A 20,975-nucleotide genomic window follows, 5' to 3' on the forward strand; every position below is an offset into this window, starting at 1 on the left:
AAAAGGGAAAGAGTATCAATGTGCGTAAAAGTTATAATTGCATTAGTATTCGTATTGGGCGTTGATACAGACGGTGATGGAAAAGGTGAAGAACATGATTGCAATTATAATAGAGTAGAAATGTATGGAAAGGACAAAAATATTAGCAAAACAGGTGAACGATTATGAAGTCGACGAGGTAGAGTTCTCGAAAGATGTTGATTAGCTTTCATTAGATCCCCAACAATGAAGTACATCTTCAATAAGAATAAAATGTGATTAGTTCTTGATGGTAACCTCGGCTCCTTAAAGGTTTTATAGTGTTTGAGTATCAGAATAGAAGAAGTACACGAATTAGAAGTAAGTAAATGGAAAAGTATCGTCCTCATCGATTGATTCGAAGAGTATGAGAAAATATAAGTCGAAAATTGCGGTGCAATGAGAAATTATGTCCCAAGTGATCCATGAACAAGAGTGAAATATGCGACCTAACATTTTAGTTTATATAAATTAAAAAATCTGATGGTGGAGGATTTAACAAGTTGAGTGTACCCGTAGCTGATGTTTGTGGAGACGGTGGATCTGCCAAAGTCACCGCGAATTCTTGTGCTCTACTACTTTGATCGATATCTTTTTCAGATTTCGGTGTTTCTGTTCTTTCATCCACGGCATCTAAAACACAATATAGAAACGTGTCTGTAAATTGTTTCTACAATTATTTAATAATATATTCTTCGAAAAATTTGTATTTTATTCGATTAAAGGAGATTTGAATTTCAAACATGTCGCGCGCACAACTGTTTACGCAGACGCACGCGTTTCTAATGGTACGATATTTGGTCGACGCGGCGTTGTGTTTCGCAATAATTGGCGGGACGCGGCGCGATCATGTTACAGAGTTTCGAGTTGTACAGTATCATGGTTATGTGTAGATTTTATATTGTCCGTATCATCACTTACCGAGTTTTTCGTTAACAAGAGTTTGAGACTTTCCGTCGTTCGAATGAGTTCTTCGATGATTCGCGAATGTGTTGGAAGTTTTGCTTTGCAATGTCGCCAAATTGAATGTAGTGGGTTTCCTCAACCTGGTTGATGGCAAATTTCCTGGTGTACGAGATGTTACCGTACTCTTCGTGGAATTCACCTGTTCGTAGAGCATACGCAGATTGTATTTCGTCTCTGTTCGTTGGAACGGTAAGTAAAATTTTCTCATCGGTCGATCAAAAAATATTGGTCGACGGTCAATTGGTATAAGTTATCAACAAGAAGCTGATGTTACGAAGTATTTAATATGTCGAGAACGAGTTCGTGAACGATTTTTTTTACAACCGATTAATGAAACGTGATTAGCAAAATATTACCTCGATAGGAGATAACATAACAGAAACGCAAGATGCCTCGAATTTTATGGCGCGAATAATACAAATTCAAAATATGTCGTATCTTATTAATTAATTGCTCGTAGATAGCGCGCTGCAACGAATCTCAGTGAGGTATCAAGAGCGTAGAATCCCTTACCTAAACGTTTGTAATTTTTGCGCTTCGGTTTAACATCGTAAGACTTATACCGATTGACATGTTGGCTATTTTATTTTGAATAATCGTATTCAGGGCTAGAAAGCACTGAAACGATACACGAGAGAAGAGGAGCTAAGAATAATTAGAGAATAAGCACGCGAGACAACAATGGCACTCCATTCTTGTGTTAAATTGCTGAATTTCGTAGCTAAGCATTAACCCTTTGCACTGTTGACATTTTACTGCCATTTCACAAGCATCAATGAACAAAGGTTATAGAGAAAGTTTCATAATCGTCGAGTTCGCGGTAAATATACATATATGTAAAAGGAGCAAAGCACAAAGGGTTAAAATACATCGTAAGATGAAACAAAATAAGCGTAACGCAGGCGCCCTAAAATATGCGACACACGCCTCGTAAAAGAAAAAATAGTGTTAATTGATTTGAGGGTAGAGTAAAATCAGTGGTAGGTGAAGATTATGGCGAAGATGGCGGAAAAGATGCTCGATGAATTTCTTCCGTAGATAGTGATCCCTTCTGAAATACTTTTCCTCCTGCTGTTATACGATTTTTTTCGTTAATCGTTGTCACAGAAGAATCGGATCAACTCCTTTCTTTCGTTATGGCGTGAAATGAATGCCGCGATCGATCTGCGCTTTGTCGTATGCTTTTAAAGTCATCGACGAGTAGCTTTGTTCTTTTTTCGTCCGGATGTCTGGATAAACTACAAGGAGGCCTGATCGATTTTGTCGTTTTTATTTACGGTTCGTGAATGTTGCGTATCCCACTTTGTTTAGTTAGATGTAAAGAGAGAGAAAGGGAGGGAGAGGGACAGCGAGCGATAGCGTCTGAGTTAGAATTACATATCGTAAAGAAATTGTTATACTTCTTTTTTTATGTCATCGCAAGTCGCAAGTGTAGGAAATTTAAAGTCTAGACTGACCTCAGACTCGGATCGACCGATATTTTCCTCGATCCGAAGACGTTCTTCTTTGGAGATAGCTTCTTTTCCGGTAACATTTGCCTTTGGCACAACCTTCTTTTCCACGCTTGTCTCTTCCTTGTTCGCGTTTTCTCCATCATTTCGATTTTCTACAGAATTACCCGCTTTCGTTCTTTTCGTAGAGCCAGTTATCGCTTCGATTTGCTTCCTTACTTTCAGTTTACCATCGTCGTTGACCGTGCTATTAGTTGTACGAGTGGTTGTATTAGAGGCAAACGAGTCGTTCACAGCCGTACCAGTAACAACAGGTCTGCGGTGTCGCCCTCTGTAACTAATAACTCTACGACGAGGATATTGCGTTCTCCTTGTTTCTTTTATCGAATCCTTTTCATCTTCGTTCGGTGGGCTTACATAACGATGATCCTGCCTACGGTCTTGAGATTTACGTCCAAACTCGTAATTAGGATTAAATTCGATCCTTTGTCGGCGTCGATTAAATTTATTCGTCGGTCTTTCGGATTGAGTAGAAGGACGCGTCGTGGTTGACAACGATGAACTCAACTTCGATTCTTCGCCATCTTTCACCACGTTTTTTCTAGCTTCGCCAGTTTCTTGAACGATACTGACCTTTTCGTCTGTCGAATAATTTGCAGCATGCGTTCCATTTTCTATATGTAATCCTGCTTCTGTTACGGGTTCTAAGATGTTTGTTTTAGTCGTGAAATTAGATTGTACTTCGGTTACAGAGGTTGAAGTGGAGTCAGTATTTTTAATAGACAGGGTAGCGTCGTCATTAGTCAAGGATTCACTGGTTGTAGAAACAACAGACTCGGGTTCATTAGAGGATAGAGAAGTAAATGTAACAGGTGAATCGGTCGGAGAAATTACAGGTATAGAAATCGAAGGTGCTGCATTTGTTTCCAAACTTGGTATCTCCGTAAAGAGATCTATATCTTTTTCTGTTTGCACTCGATTCGTCGATGGTGCTGTACTTTCGTCTCTGTCTTTAACTTCGTTACCCTTTGTGGAAAAATCGGGCTTTAAAGTTGTAATAACTTGAGTCGAAGATTTGGAATTTTCTTCGCTATCATTATGGTTAAAATCGGTAACGATCGTTCTACCTGCATCGGGTTGTTCGATTTCGTTAGCGATCTTGGAAGAAACATTTTCTTTGTTTTCTATCGACAATGTTGTCCATTCGGTGGTTGATTCGTCGTTCTTTACTTGTTCCGGTACCGGATGTTCCGTTTCGCTTCTAGTAACATAAAAACCACGGGGGACTTGGCTTTGCAATAAATCAACTAAAGGAATACCACGCATGGTGGTAGGTTTTAGGGTGACAGTCGTTGACGAATCCTGTCGATCGATCCTCTTCTTGTTAGTCAACGAAATATCGTCTTCGTCGATCGCCATATTATCCTCAACGTAATACGTGTCTATACTATCCACGGATAAATCTAAATCATTTTGTATCGCGTAACCTGTCTCTTCCTTTCGATCATGCTTATTCGGCATTAAAGTTGTTGGTTCTGCATTGAAAATTATATCATTGCGAACAGTTGTTCCCTCGAGAATGCGGTTCGTGTTTTTTTCATGCGATAAGATCTCTTCGCCCTTCGCTCTAAGAGGAAACAAGCTCAAGAATATGGGTGACGGACTGCTGGCGTATTCGTTCGTTTGATAACCAATTAGTTCCTTGAGGGTTGGTAGTCTATTGACTTCCGAGCTGGCGACCTGAAAATCAGAAGAGGGTAGCACGCTTAATGACGATTTTCCGAAACCTTTCTCTTCGATCTCTCTCTTTTCAGCATTCTCGGGGCAATCTCTTTTTGTGTTAAACGAGAAGAGAGAGAAGGTAAAGAAAGTGGACGATCCTCTGCGCTGATATCGGTGATTCTATGCTGATTTTCTGGTTGTCAGCTATAGAGGTTTGACGATCATCGATTCGATTATCCTGGCAGCTTCGTTCCGGTATTCAAGATCGGGGAAACGAGTTGACAGTGATTCGACGAAGGACAGAAGAGGAGAGAACTTTCACCTATTTTTTGACTCGTAGATCGTTAGATATCTTGTGAATTTTTGATGATAAATGATAAGGATAATCGTGTCTATATATATATATATACATTATCGATGAACGATTCGAGAAGACGCGTTTTATTACTTGGTAGAGTCTCTACTGCCGATCAAATTGTTGAACACCGATTCGATCTCGATCGTGGACGATTCATGAGATTCCGTGGTGAATCGTGCCTGATAAAGAAATTCACCCTCTATGGGCAACGTGGATCTTTCGACTTGGCCCTGGCGAATCTCATTCACCGATTCGTCCAGAGAATCCGTAGATCTTTCCAGCGTACCGGAGATCGGGGAGGCTGTAGTAGCAGGATGTTCCAATCGAGCGATCGTAGTCTGAAGGGGAATCTTCGTGGTCGACGTTAACGAAGAGTATTTCGTTTTTATCAGAATCTTTTGTCTTTCCGTGGTGGCCGATTCCTCGACGGATGTGACCAACCGCGTCACCAGCGGTTGCGAAGAAGGTGTAGTCACGTAATCTCCATCTACGAAGTTCTGAACCTCCGCTCGTTCCTCGTTCAAACTCGTCCAAGTAGTCGAATCTGCCTCTTCGTTTTGATTGCGCGGTGTCGTTCGTAGAGATTGTTGCCTTCTATAAGCATCCGCCACGTAGTCGAATTTCTTCGCTGGAATCAGAGTCTCCGTGACCGGTGGTTCTGTGCTGGAAACTGGACGTCTCGCGTAGAAACGCGTTCTCACCTGCGTCGAAGAGTCGAAGCTGGGCGATTGCGTAGCATCTGCAAGCGATTCTCCGTTCTCTTCTGCCCGATTCCTCGTTATCTCTCGATATTTGTAACGCGTTCTCGGTTGACGAAAGTTCTGATATCTAGATTTGTGATTGTTCGATTCTCCGGATTCTTCTGGTAACGAATCAAGAGAATAAAGACCCTCCACGCTCGCCGTTTTCTTCAGCGATTCTGGGACTCTATAACGGGGGCGAATCTCTGGTGAGCGATTATTAAAGTATACCGATTGATGGATTTCTTCGTTTTCCGAGGATTCGTCGACGTTTGCGGAGCTTTTATCGAGTGTCGTTTCGCTTTGTAGAGTTACCGGAAACGGTGAACGTCTTTCACCGGTCGATGGAGTAGTGTAGCGATTCCAGAATTCTTCCGATTCCCTTGCGGCGGATGGAGTAATAGGGTAGAAGGTTTCGTCGTAGGCTCGATTGATTCTTGGAGTAACATTTTCGACATCGCGTTGCGCTTCCAACTGCAATCCCTTCTCGTCGCCGAATTTATTTCCATCTATGAAATCTTCTTCGATAAATCCCGTTGTTCTCGCGGTTGTAGAGGAGACCGGTCTACGACGAACGAACAGGCTCTTTCTACGTTTCGACAGACCCACTTCGTTTCTCTCGCTAGTTAAAGGCACGTGGGACGAAGTTTCTATATTTGGATACCCATCGTTGGTGACATTTTCCGAAGAAGAAGAAGAAGTAACTGGCCGCCTGCGTACAAATTTCTTTCTCACGTATCTGGAGTCTAAATAGTACGTCCTATTGTATGTCTCTAACCTACGGTTGGATTGGAAAGCCACGGAAGGTGTAGTGAGCTGCGAAATAGTGGTTGGCAGGGCGTCGAGTTCGTTCCTCGATGGTAACGTTTCATCCGAAATATCATTCGCGTCGGTGAAATTAATTAAGAAATTCGATGACGTGGTTGATTCCGTTGCACCGGTTTCCACTGTCCATTCTTCCTTGCTTGTCGTGGAATCGACCGCAACGGCGGTAACATTATCGATTATCGTCGAGGCCATCGTAACGACATCGGGTTCGGAGAAACCAGTGTCACTGATCGCAGTTTCTGCGGTCGACGTTTCCAAAGTGACTCCTGTGAAACCATCGGTTATATCCAAGTCGATCGTTTCTGCCGTCACAGTTTCGGTCGTTGACAAACCGAAATTTTCCGTCGAAACGTCCGACGTTTCAGCAACGAACGTCGTACTCGTCGGATCTTCTCCAGGAGTCGTAGATCGAAATCTAAGTAAAATTTGATCCTTTTCCGTGGAAGAAGCAGCATCTACCGTGGATACCGTGCTTTGAACCGGCCGAACACGCTTGATCACTTTCCTCCTACGGGGAATTAATTTATTTTCTTCTTGTTCTACTTGCGATGCAGCTGTCGTGCTCGATGTAACGGGCCGTCTTCTTAGCAGAACTTTTCTGCGCCTCGGAGCAGCAAAGTTTATATTCTCTTCGTTAATCGTTTCGGTATTGTTCGCAGGAAGGACGATGATTACGTTTGGATCAAAATCTTGCAGTTCGATAGCGCTATCGGTCGTTGTAAGGACTTGATCGAACCCTTCGCTAGGATCGACTCGATCGTCCGTCTCCGTCTTCACTTCGTTCTCTATTGTCAATTCCGTGGTACGAACAGCTTCGACGGTGTTCGTCTCGCTATCTAAACCAGTAATCGTAGTTTCTTGCGCTTTCGGTGATATCGTCGTTGGAGATGAAACTTTATCGGTTTCGTCTATAGAATTCACGATCGGTCGTTCGGTCGTAGTTACAATTGCGAGTATGGTGGTGTCGTTCAAAGAACGATCGACGATCGGTCGTTCGGTCGTAGTTACAATTGCGGGTATGGTGGTGTCGTTCAAAGAACGATCGACGATCGAGTCCGCTGTCGTAGTAGATGTCGAAGAATAGAAGAAATCTGACGCGGCTTCGCTTGTTTTTTCTTCCGTCTCCTTTTTGAGTTCACCGATTTCTACGTTGTTTCTTTTCCTCGTATATCTGGTTCTCGCGTACACGTCTCTGTTCAATGCAGTCGGCTTTTTGAATACCTTGATGTTGGTGATTCTATCATTATCTATCTCGTCCTTAACCGTGTTTTTCGATCTCGAAGATAAGCTCCTTCTGGGATAACCTTGGGCGATCCTAACGATAGGACTGTCCTCGAGTTCGTTAGCTTTGGTGGATTCGGTGGTGGTTTTAGCAATTGGCCGGCGGAACCGCGTTCTCGAAGCATCCGTGGCAGTGGCCGTGCTAACAGGAGGTTCCGTAGTTCGAATGCGTTCTCTAACCACAGAGTTGGACGAATCTTCGTTTCTAACTCTGAAGGTCGGCGGCGTGTATCTACTCACTCCTCTGCTTTTCGACCTTCCACGAGTGTACGCTGTCTCTTTGACAACGCCGCCGCGAGAAGATTCGATTTGCTCGTTCTCGGTGGTCGGCTCGTTTCGACCGGCGTTCTCCTGCCTCGGTCTTAATCGATCTCGTCCTACCAAAAAGGACGAGCGCGTTTGGTTTCGCGACGATATACTCACCTTGGACCTCGTCTGATCGTTGGACGGTGGCAACGGAGTGGTGGTAGGCTCGGTCGTAGGTCTATTTCTTCGGTTAAAGCTAAAAGGCCTTGGCTGAGATACCGATGCGGTGTTGATCCTTGTATTTGGAACCGACAACGTAGATAAGTTCGCTGGTGCCGTAGTTAGGAGGATTTCCGTAGCCGAATCCTCGACGAGTTTCACAGATTCGGTGGTAGTCGAGCTAGCCTCCGGGGTCGTTGTCGGAATCGGCTTTTCCGCTTCCGAGTCGACGAGGATATCGTTCGGTGTCGAAGATACGCCAATCGAAGGTAAAATGTTGATCACTGGACTCGTCGCGGTGGTGGTATCCACCTTTTGATCGATTTCGGTCGCTTCGCTCGAGATCGATTCCGTGATTGGTTCTTGGCTAGTGGATGCCACTTGCGAAACAACCTCCGTAGAATGTGAAGTTGTGCTTCTGAATCTTTGAACGCTAACATACCTAAAGAATGTTTAAATAATTAGATAATTAGATAGTCGCTCGAAGTTTACTAAATGGCAGACATTGTTTTAGATATAGAAACCTGGATTTAGTTGTCTGTGGACTTTCTTCGTTTGCGGATGAACGAGATTCCTGATCTCTGGTATTTTCCGAAGAACTCGTCTCGGTATTTCTATAATCGAAAGAAGCAAATTATTCGCTTTTCGAAATTGTAGTCTTTTTACTTTTGCTAAACAGCGATTTTTACTTAAATGCGAACTTACTTGGGAAACACGCTGGGACGTCGGCGTCGGCTGGGAATAGGCGCCTCTTCTTCCGTGTTCTTATTTTTCTCCTCAACATCGTTCTCGTATCTGAGGGATTTCCATTGCAACGTTTACAAGAACAACATCGTCCTCCCGCTTTTATTCTCTGTCACTTACCTCGAGGTGGAAGGTCGAGTACGTCTGATGTTGATGTAATTAGGCGTCGCTCTCTGCGTCGAGCTAGCTAAGAAAGGATTGCTAATAGTCTGTTCCTCGGATGAAGCTACATCCGTGTTATCTTCATCGAGATCTTCTTCTTCGTCGAGTGGCTCGTCTTCGATCGGCGGTTCCTTCGTAGACGGCCTGTATCAAAGGAACGAAACGAACGGAAACGTTATAGTTACGCAACGAATGAAACATCAGAACGTGCGATATCACGTACTTTGGCCTCTCGATGGTCACGTATTGCGGTTTTTGCGAGCGCCTCAAACTCTTCACTTCCGGAACCTCGTCCAGTCCCTCGAACTGCGCACTTCCTGGCCCATTCGCGTTATTTGTATTCGTAGAAGTGCGTTGCCTATTTGTAACTTTACCAGCTTGTCGATTCAGTACACGTTCGTACAAAGTGCGACTTATCGTAGCAGGAGTAGCGTTTACGCTGCCAGAATTCGCGCCGTTGTCAGCATTTTTGTCTTGAAGTAGCAGCTGCTTTTCTAGTTGCTCTATACCACCTGCTTTCTTGATCAGCATTATTAGCTCTTTGATAACCCTAGGATCCTCTTCGTCCTCGATATCGGTAATCTGAGGCTCGTTTTTCCCAACCTTCGAGGTGGTCGAAGGCGCTTGTGTCGTACTCGTAGTCGTAGTCGTACTAGGCTTGTTTCTGGTAATCGTTTTATACAAAAGCGCTTTCGGAGTGGTAGTCGTTTTAGGCACTTCTTCCTCTTCCTCTTCTTCATCCTCCTCTTCGACTTCGTCGTCGTCCTCGTCGTAGTACTCGTACTCTTCCTCCGTGTCTGATTTTTCGGGGGATGGTCGACGCGTAGTGCTATAGAGATAAGTGGTACGGCTGGTGGCAGCGGTTATCGGCGCTCTGGTCGTCGACGCGGACGACTGAGACGTTTTCGATTTAGGACATACAACGTTGCGCGGGTAATCGCAGGAATCGGCTGCCTTGTTAAACACCAAACCTGCGCGATCGAAGGAGAATCATTTCTTAGAACGAGTAGGCGACCTCTGAAATGGATTTTGGGATAATTGCAATTGAATTACCAGAAGGACACGTAAACTGGTGCGCTACTACGCCAAGACCTCCTGGGCCGCTCTCCAAACACCAGAAATATTTCTTGCAATCTCGGGGATGCGGGAAGAATCCTTCGTCTTCGCACTTGAAATCTATCGAAAACGAAAAGTTAATATTTCTGCTGTGTGGCGTTTGCGAAATATCGCGGCTAAGTTACCTGTCCCGGGATCGGGTGTCGTTGGCGGTTCCGGAGTAGTCAGTTTATTACTCAACGATCTTTCGTTCGAGTTGCTGTTGGTTTCATCTTTGCGGCGAGCTTGCTTTCTACGATTCCCATTGGAACTCGATCGATCTTTCGACGATCTCCTTTTATTCTTGTTGCTCGGTCTTTCGTTTTTGTTCGCAGTCTTAACCGCGTTTCCTCTCTCGGAGCTATCCTCTTCGTCGGAGGATGGGTCGTACGATCGTCTGTCGACTCGTTGATCCTCCTCTTCCTCTTCGCTGGTTTTAGGACGCGAAAACGTTCGATACTTTGGTCTCGAGGAGGACGCTCGGATCTTCGGGGCAGGCGCTGCAGTCGTGGTGCTTCGTCTACCACCTTTTCTTCTTACGTTATTGCTCTGAGCACCTTGGGCTCTGGGTTTCTTACGATTGTCCGCTGTCTTTGACTTCTGAACGGTATTCCTGAAGTTTCGAAGGAAACATCACTATCGCCGTTGAAATTGTAAAGCAGCGGTTCGTCGACTCGATGTACTTACGAGCTGTCTGTCAAGAGCATCTCTTTAGCCGCTTCGATCAGAGGATACGGACGATCGTGACATTTGCCCCGGAAATCGTCGTTGTCGATCGTCCAAAACATAATTCCCCCCAAGTTCTTCTCGTTCGCGTATTTGGCTTTTAACTTGACTATATCTTCGTCGTCGTAACCTACCCATTGGTCTCCCTTGTACGCATAAGGACCCATAGCTCTTGCATTCGGCTGAACCACCTGCCACTCGTCCGATTGCGCTAGGCTCTCGCAAATCTGTGGAAGCGATATCGTATTATTTGGTCTTAAAATTAGTATCGCGATGATAAACGGCGAAAGCTAACTTCGTAGTAAGCGAGGTAGCCTTTCTCGCGGGTCGCGTCGCCTTCGACTCCTGGACCATCGGCCGGTGAACCTAGATCGGTAGCATCCTCGTTGAAAAGCGTGTAGGATCGGCCGTACGTTGGAATTCCTAGGATTATCTTGCCCGGAGAGGCACCCTTTTTCAGCAGATAGTTCACAGTGTAATCCTGGAAACGTTATCGCCAGCGTTAGCGTTTTACGAGATTCCACACACCGATCCACACTGCGAAACATCTTACGATCGTTAACTCGGTGTCGTAATTGTATTCGTTGTCCTCTTCCAGAGGATACAGAGGAGAGTGATGATCGACGGCTGGTTCGTAAGACGAATGGTAGTCGTACGACAAAAGATTGATGAAATCCAAGTATTCGTTTAATCTAGGAATATCGTAGCCTTTGTCGATGTACTCGATACCAGCTGGCATCGCCAACGTTAGTAAAAGTCTCGGTCTTCCGGTCTTTGAAGACTCCCTCTCAAACTCCTCTCTCAGTTCCTTTGTAATCAAATACGAATGGTTTCGGCAGAAGCATAACGCGTTAACAGTTAGCTAGATCGGTGACATATTTATTTGATACTTTACCTGCACCAAGCTGGCATAGTTGTCTTTATCCCGAGGCTTTCCACCGTCCCTAAAAGCTGGATATTCCCAGTCGAGATCGAGACCGTCAAAGTGATTCTTTCGAAGGAACTTTATGGCGTTCTTGACGAATTCTCGTCTTCTATCAGGGTCGGCAACCATCGGAGAAAACCTACTGGAACCTTCGTTCCAACCTCCGATGGCCAATAGGGTTTTCAAGTTCTTGTTGTATGTTTTTAAGCCAGTGAACTTGGCGTATCCACCTTTAAAAGTTGCGCAAGGTTAATCGATGCAATTTTTTTCGTGTCCAGACGAATCTGGTTTCTCGTCCTCTCTCTCTCTCTCTTTGTTCGTCATACCTTTCTCGATGTCTTGGTATTTGTCGAAAGGCTTCAAGGCATTGTCCTTGGTGAAACCACCGAAAGCGTAGATTAGATGGGTGCATAAATACGGATTGATGTTTTGCGGTGAGAACTTGGCAGTGCCTGGTCGATAGATCGACCAGTTTGTATAATAGCATACGATCTTGCGTTCGGCGTTACCTACGTTAGACCGAGTATTCCTTTGTTAATTTCATTTCGTACAGGCGCTTTAGCTAGCGTAACTCTTTCATAGAAAGACAAGCACGAGTGGTCGACAGAGAAACTTTGCGGAGAAATTGAAACGCGATTGAACTTTCATTTGTCGAGCGAGAAACAGATCCGCGAATCGCATATGAATTTTCAGGCTTGTAATCTCGCGTTAACTCAAACGAATTGCCTTTCTGACGCGAATCTGTATAATAAAATCTGTCGTACTTGCTACTTTTATCGCGTTTTAGCCGTTTAACGAGGAGAAAATTACCGACGTCGGATAACAGTGCCGGTTTGCCGATAATCGCAAATTGTTCGTTAATGCTTATGCACAAGTACTTACATTATACCGGAAATATGTCAAAACCGGTCATCAGTGATCGCACATCGTGTTCGTAATTTAGGATTACACGTATATATTCGTAGATAGTTAGTGAGAAACACAGCGACTGGTACGTCGCGATTTCTCTTTTATTTTCACACGTTTCCTTCATTGATAACCCGATTTGCAGTCGCCTTGACGAACCGTTGTCGGTACTCGCTTTCGATCGGGAATTATCCTCGATGCTTTCACTGATCGCGCACGAATCGAGGCCGTCCAGAAAGAATGTAAAAATCGAGACCAGAATCAAGATCGTACCTGACCCTGACCACCCACATGGCATAGAGACTCGTCAACTCGGTCAATGATTTTCTTCCATCGATCACTGATAACACACTGTTCAACTGCATTTCAGTCGCTACCGGTCTTCGGTTATTACCAGCAGTTTTCTAACATGAAATTCTATACACCGAATTGGAAAGTTTGTTTTCGTTTTCGATTTTCACTAGCAATATACTAGCAATACGTAAGTAGAAGTAAAGTTTCGTATAGTTTCCACGATCGTTTTCCTCGATTCGCACGTTTCGCACAAAGCGGAATTGTGCTTGCATTCGTGTTTGTGTCACGACTGACAGGATAATGATAATCGAGCAGTGAATAGGAACTAGACCCGGAGCAAAGATCGACAGCGATACAGAAAGCGTCCGAGATTCTGTTTCATTCCTGCACGCTGGCGATAGTTTCGCGTTATACGAACGTTACAGAGACGGTAATGGAGTTAAGCGCGGCGCATAATACCGGAGATAATATCGGTAAGAGGCTCGAGACACGGCGGTGTTACCCGCAAATCTGGAATTCCTACCGCAACTGTATCAAACACGCTGTCTACCTGCTACCGAGACCGCTAAAACGCTCTGTTTCTTATTTCTGATCCCGATTATCGATGCTTGAACGAGCATCGTCGCCTAAGTACGACGTCCTACGATCGAAAAGAAGTTAATGGTCGTTAGATCTACAGGATACGTACAGTGTCCGGTATACTTAATGATCCGAAGCAGTTGATCTCGTCGTTAGAAACTACGTTACGTTCTATAGCTGTGCGAAGTAGCATTGGCAATCTCGCGACGCGAGGAATTTTGCGAGTGTTCTTTCTTCCATTGGAATATAGTAGTACATCTTCGTTTATCGCAACGAGATTTTCGTTAATGCCCGATTAAGTGAACGTTTACCGATTGAATTCGTTTATACGAACACGAGTTTCTATTACCTGAACGAACAATAATAGCAGGAAAATTGATGAGTTGCTATCATATGAATTCTAATTGTGTAAACTGTTTGTCTACCGACAACATCAGATAAATGGAGTTTCACCGTAATACGCGATATACGTACGCGATAGATCGCGATCGTATCCTTGTCGTATTTCTTTATCAAAATGATCCGTCACGTCGACTATAAGCTTTTTCCTACAAATCGGGCAACGATTATCGTATCTGTTAAGGTTATTTGATGCATGTGGAATCAGAGAAACGCGTGGGTAAATTGTAAGGTATTGTAAGTATATATATATTGTGAATATTAAAGTACAAAGTGTGGAATACAATGTAAGCTGGTCCGCACGCTAGTGTCACACACTCAAGAAGACCATCCGCTCAGTAAGCAGATAGACCAAACACCCTGCATGCCACATCTGTTGAAACAATAACTAAAAAGGCTCCTCCAAAGGGACTAGACCCTCGGTAGAAGGACCTTCCTAAACCAGCGCTAAAACAGTCCGTCGTAGCATCTCGAAGCGGTCTGTTCTAATATTCCGAACCGCGCTGTTGTAACCGTCACTCTGTTGGATTTCTGCAATAAATCTCATTGTCGCATACAAAGTTCTATTTTCTTCACCCTATTCGTGAAAGAATCATTTCGTTCGAACCGCGACGCGAGGAGATCACCGGCGATCCGTTAATTTCGCGATCTTTTGTGTCTCCGACGTGACACTAGCAATGTTACCCTGAGACTAAAAGAATTCTTTTGTCTATGCGCTGTCGATGGCCTCAGCGCTTGAGAAAACCGAAGACCAGATGTAGAGTTTTCTTAGAAATGGCGATCACTTTAGCAGTATCGATTACGATTTAAAAGTATCGATTACGAAACACGGGGTAGAAATATGGCGAGAACGACCGCATTAAATATCCCGACGGTTTTATGCTTACAATGTTCATACTTTGGAGGTTTATCGCCTCTTTCCCTATACATATCGACTACACCTCGAATGAGGCCCCGTTTTTGCTTCGATCGTTTTCTCCGAGAAGGTGCATACGTTTCACTGGTCGAGATCTGGCGAGTTCAGTGAAACTGTACCCGCGTGCGTGCACCGATCCCCACGTGCTGCACCGGTTATGCTAGAGAAATTACAGGAGAGAGATCAGAGACTCGGTCACAAAGTAAATGGGCTATTCGTCGTTCCAACCTTGTCGACCCAATTTTTTATTTTGACAGGAACAAGCGCAAGTTCTATTCTTACTGTATCATAGTCTTTCAGTCGTTCGTTCGTAACGATAGATCAAAAGATCGCGACGATAATTATCGTTACTAATTAATCACTCTTATAGGATAAACTCGTAGTGTCGATTCGCGGGCTGTTTCTCAACTCGCGGAAAATTATAAGTCAACCTGGAATTTAGCTATCGCACGTCTCGCCTTCCACCATCGACTCGGAGACACGAAACTACTTGTCCAAGTGCAAGTTCCGTTCGGAGATACTCACCGTTGTGAATCGTCGCAAGCAGAATGCTTAAGCAAAGTAGCAGCGACACTGTTCGGTTCTCCTGTAACGGAAAAGCGATGCGGCGCATTAATAATTCGTTATTCGATGTGTCTACGGAGCACGAATAATTAACTGTATCTGCGTGTAAATGGCTTCGTGGTCAGTTAGCGTGAATGACGCGCGTTACGGTGAAACTGACCGCGTACTTACCTATCTTCATCTACGCCTAGAGTAAACACGATGCGTACGTGCAAGAATCAGTCTTCTTTCGTTTAATAATAATAATATGATTATTAATATTCTCTACGCATAAGCGAGAATAAGCAGCGTCTGAAATTTTCATATTTTTCTACACGAAATCACGGACGAAATTAACATTTTGCGTAAGTTTATCATAAGAAGGCTCTTAATATGATAGTAAAAATCGTGACGCGATAAAAGCATAGCCCGTCGAAATTAACGAAATAAGTAGATGTGCTTATCAACAGAATAAGTAGACACGCTATTCGACGTAGCCCGCGGCTACAGTGTGTTAATCATCGTAGCGTTAAAGACTCGCTATAAACTTTCATCCTATCTATCTCTACGATCGATCTCCGTTTCGAATTGTGGTATTAGAAGTAGATCGGGCGATTTGTGCGCTCTATATTAAAAACTCCCACGTCGACTAAGATACTAAGGATAACGTTTTAACCGTGGAAAGAGAAGCGATCGATCGATGAACGGCGGTCGTTATGGAGTCGCGTTGGCGAGCAGCGCACCTGCCAATATACAGCGGAGATTCCGATTATATCGAAGACCTCGAGGATAAATCGACGTATCCGGCAAATAGAACAGGACCGTGACACCCAACGAGCCACTCCTCGTTGCGTAACGAGTGCGTAAAGAGAAAGCAAGAAGAAAGAACATCGTTCCGCGACCACTTTCTCGTACGTTTCGGCCAGCGAGCGCGTTACGTTAACGTTACGTCGTAACGTCATTCCTAACGATAGAACAATAATTAGCACGGCCGGGAGAAGAAGCTGAGAAGGCTCGAAACGATCGTCGTTGATCGCGCATTCCACAACTACGATCGACAGGGGTGCGCCCGATTTTTCTGCTTCTTCGTTTCAACGGAGTAACGCCAAGTTATTATCGTTTTTCGAGACAAGCAGATCGTTTACAAGCACCATAAAGAGAAGGAGAATAAAGAGAAGAATTTTTGATTTCTCGTTGGAAGGTTTAAAAATCGGAACATCGCGTGGCAAAGAGAAAACGGTCGCGATTGAATAAATTGTATGTATAGCCGCACGCTGACATGGACGTGGGTGAGTCGAAAATTCCCCGCGGACCTATCTAAATGTCAAATAACTTTCTACGAGAACGGCAGACTCGTAGCTCTACAAGCGCGCTTCAACCGGGAAATTGTTCTGGCTAGCGACTGCAAACGATACGGTGTGCAACGCGTGAAAACCACCTGCTCCACTGACGAGTTCCATTCGGGAAGTTTCATAACCGGAACGAAAATATTCACGAGGATTTCGGTGATTCCGATCGTCACGGAAGCTCCGACTGGTATCAGTTATCGCTGTGCAAACTTTGAAAATGTAGATATTTCAACTGGTTGTTTAGAAGTGAAAGCGTAATTACATTTGAACGTTATTCGTTGAATTCCAAGATTCTGTTCGTACCTATCCAAAGATTTAGCAAAGAGACTGCAGGTGCCGTCCGGTGATTTCAATGCCCGCAATAGCCGTAAAGACCTGAATTCGAACTTTATCGATCATAGATGATTCGCAAGTTTTGATTGTTTTTACCAGGAAATGTCGATCGTAGGTACTTTCGATTCCTCATGCGAAAAGAAAGACTATTACTCGATGTGAAAGCAGCGGGTAATAGGAATTATCGATACAGGAAAGACAGGAACGCGTTACTTGGACCAAAAGTTACATCGATTCGGTCACCGATCGATACCCTGTAATATGTGGCAATTATCGAGGTTCAAGTTACACAACCGTTTCAATCGGAACCGATTATTTGGATGGAACTGGCGACGAATCGTCAAACGAGCAACTTATTTACATTCGATCCGTGCGACCGCCACTGGACACGCTTCGAGTTCCTGTGACATTTGAACGGCTCGTTGACGTCCAGACGATTTCGATGACTTCACCCTTCGCTTTAATTCCGTTACTTGTTGTCGATGACTCAACACCGAGACCTTTCCAGAGAATCAATCGATACGTGTATTATGTAGAACGAGTCGCGTCAGTTTAGATTTAGAACCGGGATTCTCGTGCGTTGCTCTACGAGTAAAAGTAGAAGGCTAAGCTTCTCGAAATATTTCGTCCGACAGATGGGGAATTCCATCTTCTAAGTTTAGGAAAACAGGCACGTTGAGAAAATAAGTGTCAACGACGTTCGTATCGAGCGAAACAAAGGTCGAAAGCCAAACACGCTCGCGAGGATCTTTCGATATTCCAGGCACGCAGGGACGAAAGAACGAAATGAGAGATAGTTAATTTTATCGTAACCTTGAAGATCCAGAATCTAGCACCGGTAGCTGTAAACAAGTTGCAAAGGTTACCGGACGATTCGTGTGACATTGTAACGAGGGCTGCCATGTTCAATGACTCGATTAATTTAATTATTTTTAATCCTGCATTCCATATCGTTTCTCATATCGTGATGAAATTTTCGTTCGGTTACAGCTCCGATACCCTTCTGTTTCTGAGATTTCCAATTATCGCCGCAATCGCGAATCGCACGGAGAAACAACGATCGTTTGGTAAGATTCAATTATGAGTAATCTTGAGAAAGAATGGTAACCGTGGATTCGCTTAACGTCGATCAATTGGTAATTGAAGATCGGGATCAGCTATAATGGAAATTGCATCGAGTTGCATCCGTTTCTAAACTGCAGACTACTTGTTGGGTTTTGAAAATCCAAGTTGAAATCGGTTAGCCTTAAACGAAAGAGTAATTTATTGTTTCACATCCCTATGGAACATGTAGTCGAAAGTAAAGCCGAGTCGAGTCGATCTGTCTCTGGCGGATAAATCTAGCGTGGTTTGGTCACTTTTACTTTCCACGGAATTCGCTTCGAGGCACCGGACTCTCGCTCTGTTTACTAGGAAACTAATAGTACGATCGTACCCTTAATTAAATCTTCTTTATCGTTCTTAATTACCAGAGGGAATCCCGACGATTCGCAACATAATGGAGCCCGGTGGTCCTCGTTCTTTACTTTATTCATTTACGTTTTTCCTTTCGTTTCACTATTTCCAGTTCCGCATTCGGTCCGGCGATTTCTGGCTTCGTTCTTTTTCTGTATTTTACAATCGCAAGAAATCGACCGTAAAACATGGAAAAATTATGCGGGGTCCGTGGAATCCGGTTAGAGTCGTTAGGAGAGATCGAAAATGCAAATCGGAACAAGATCATAAAATCGTATGCCCGATTTAACGTGAAATGTGTCCATGACTTTTTTAATTTCTTTATCGATGAAAAAAGCTTACTTTCTGCCGTAAAGAGGCAGGTCATAATTGACGACTAAAAGGAAAAGAAAGATCGCTGAACGAGTCTCTGAAAGGTCAGCAGATGGCCTTCCTTGCACGCTCCAAGTACTTTTTTCGTTCTTTTCTTCTCTTCTCTCGCTTTTAGTCTTCGTCCACTGTCTGCTTTCTCCGTCCGTTCGTCCGTAAGCGAACGAAACATTCCTTTGCCTACATTTTTTCCAAGGACGTTATAAGCTACTTCAAATAAGAAAAGTTCGTCTAAGCTTTATTAGCCATCGTTCTATGATTTCCCTTACGATATGAAAGCGATAACGTTTAATTAAACGGAATAGATTATACATTTTACATTTGATTGCGTCAACCGATTGCACAATTATTTCCGATTGATTCCGTCTATGGTTTAGTTAATGGTTCTTGAAAAATGCCTGCAGCATTTCGAATTTCACGTTGCGTAAACGTTACAGAAATCTTAGATCGGCCCTATTCGCGATGGATCACTCTTCCAAGGACGCGCGTAACTGTTTTTTCATCTCGATGCTTGGACATGCTACGTTTATTTTCTGCCATAGGCGAGAAAGTAGCACGATTCTGATCAAAAGAAGGTGGTATCTAAGTACTTACGCATCTATGTAAAATGATATTTTCGGAGCAAGTAGATAGAATGGTAGGAGGTTGGTTTGGATAAAGCGGGTAAAGAGAACTGTTACGACCTCGACTGTTTTGCAATCTCGAATTGCTACATGCATTCGCTCCTTCTTTGCTTGTCGCGGCGGCTTAAAGTGAAGTGTGCAGTTGAAGGCAGTGGTATGGCTCGAATAACCGGTAGATTTCCTCTCCCTCCTCTACCGGCAGGAAGCCGACGATCGTTCTCAAGTATTTGATATGCATGTAGATCTCGCCCTCGAACAATCCGGTCAGCCCAGCCCTAACTTTGAAAACGCGCGGCGTCGCTCTATGAGGATTTCGTCCGATGATGCTACAATTGCCCCAGGATCCTACGTTCTACTCTATCTCATCTTTCTTTCAACGGTCTAGGCTGTTTTCTTCCTCGGAGAAACTAACGTTTAGCACCAGTCATAATTCACTGAATAAAGAGTATGGAGAAAGTGATATCGATCAACGACCTAAAGAAGTTTTGCGGTGCCGCAAGTTTATTTTTGATGCACCGAGTTCTCACGTCCAAGTCATATTTCTTGATTATCGATTTATCTCCTTGTAAGAGAACACCCTACGTTGCCTATTAACTTGAAACAGCGAACCGTCGAAACGTGGATGAGAATCGGGTCAACCTAGACCGAAAAGCCATAGGAAGATGAACGTCGAACCACTCACACGATATTTTTTTACGTCATGATTATCATTCATTCTCGGAACGAGAAAGTTCCTTAGTGCTATGCTACCGTTACTTGTGGAATCTTTTACCTAAATTTGTCGAGCGGCTTTTCAAAGAGACCTGTCTTTTCTCATAGAAAATTTTAACGAACTTTTTACCAAAGGAAAAGATCGATAAAGGTGTTAGTATTATCACCTGCTTAAGATGACTAGAGAATCTTTACAGAATCTTGCGTCTGTGTGCCAATCCTTATACTTAATTCGATGTTAACTGCGTTTTTGTAAAAAGAACAAAATTAGCTGGAGCATCTGATCTTACCCAATCCATTTTCGTTGTTTGATTATCGATCCCCGGTTGTCGATTGTCTTCGTTGGAACCTCTTCAGGTCGAGCACATCGCGCACTATGCTTGCATAGACTCGACTTCTCGATTCCCCGTGCACACGTTTCCGGTGCACTCGCGACCTTGTACCTGTACGACGACACCGAAGGACACTGAAAGAATCGCGTGCACCGTTCTCCAGGGCAAGGAGTACGAGACTAAGTGTTGAGCAGAAGGTGGAGAAGGCACTGTTACTTTCATGGGTCGTTTCCACCTCTACCGCGAGACTCCCCAAGCCTCTCGAACCATTCCTGCCACTCCTTCTAACAGAGGTGAAAGGAAAACATTTCTTCCCTTCCACCTTCTCCCGAATCCTCTGCGAGTTCGCTTCTTTTAATACTGATATATCAAAAGCACTGGTATCTTCGCCCGTTTTTTATCCAATTTGTTTACGGCACAAACGTCCTAGAGTTGATTTAAATTTTTTGACACGCCTCACTTTTTTCCAACTTTCTCAAATTAGTCTATAAATCTTCTCGATTTTTTTTCTATGCAAATTCTCCTTATTCACTGAGTACGACAATCGTAAATTTCACCGCAAAATTACTATCCAGGTGACATCAGAACGTATTAACGAATTAAAAGAGGATTATGCTTTGGGAAGCGAATGTACAGGTTGTTTAAAAGTTACGATACAATAAAACGTTTTGATCTAGAATTGTAG

At 43.8% G+C, this 20,975-nt stretch overlaps 2 protein-coding genes across 5 annotated transcripts in view; one reads left to right on the top strand and one right to left on the bottom strand.

The window, feature by feature from the left end:
* The window catches only part of LOC139996086 (uncharacterized), a 21,742-nt gene extending 1,238 nt beyond the window's left edge, over positions 1 to 20,504 (bottom strand). The window contains exons 1-17 of one of the 4 annotated variants that reach the window (XM_072020155.1): positions 20,249 to 20,496; positions 15,101 to 15,161; positions 11,808 to 11,990; positions 11,452 to 11,711; positions 11,110 to 11,364; positions 10,852 to 11,037; positions 10,518 to 10,783; positions 9,977 to 10,443; positions 9,789 to 9,911; positions 8,959 to 9,706; positions 8,694 to 8,879; positions 8,535 to 8,624; positions 8,354 to 8,443; positions 7,788 to 8,271; positions 2,442 to 4,175; positions 940 to 1,123; positions 532 to 651 (exon numbers count right to left, since the gene is read on the bottom strand). In XM_072020155.1, coding sequence (XP_071876256.1) covers positions 532 to 651; positions 940 to 1,123; positions 2,442 to 4,175; positions 7,788 to 8,271; positions 8,354 to 8,443; positions 8,535 to 8,624; positions 8,694 to 8,879; positions 8,959 to 9,706; positions 9,789 to 9,911; positions 9,977 to 10,443; positions 10,518 to 10,783; positions 10,852 to 11,037; positions 11,110 to 11,364; positions 11,452 to 11,711; positions 11,808 to 11,990; positions 15,101 to 15,161; positions 20,249 to 20,257 — 5,446 coding nt within the window. In that variant the 5' untranslated portion in view covers positions 20,258 to 20,496. Of the gene's footprint in view, positions 1 to 531; positions 652 to 939; positions 1,124 to 2,441; positions 8,272 to 8,353; positions 8,444 to 8,534; positions 8,625 to 8,693; positions 8,880 to 8,958; positions 9,707 to 9,788; positions 9,912 to 9,976; positions 10,444 to 10,517; positions 10,784 to 10,851; positions 11,038 to 11,109; positions 11,365 to 11,451; positions 11,712 to 11,807; positions 11,991 to 15,100; positions 15,162 to 20,248 lie in introns of those variants that run through there. The other 3 variants (XM_072020156.1, XM_072020157.1, XM_072020154.1) reach the window with 3 other exon arrangements.
* Positions 1,050 to 20,975, top strand: part of LOC139996097 (prohormone-1) — a 61,210-nt gene continuing 41,284 nt past the window's right edge. Inside the window, exon 1 of the mRNA XM_072020181.1 lies at positions 1,050 to 1,173. The gene's annotated coding sequence lies outside the window, so the exon portion shown is untranslated. The remainder of the gene's footprint in view (positions 1,174 to 20,975) is intronic.

Source organism: Bombus fervidus, chromosome 17 (genome assembly GCF_041682495.2).
Source record: "Bombus fervidus isolate BK054 chromosome 17, iyBomFerv1, whole genome shotgun sequence".
Taxonomy (NCBI): domain Eukaryota; kingdom Metazoa; phylum Arthropoda; class Insecta; order Hymenoptera; family Apidae; genus Bombus; species Bombus fervidus.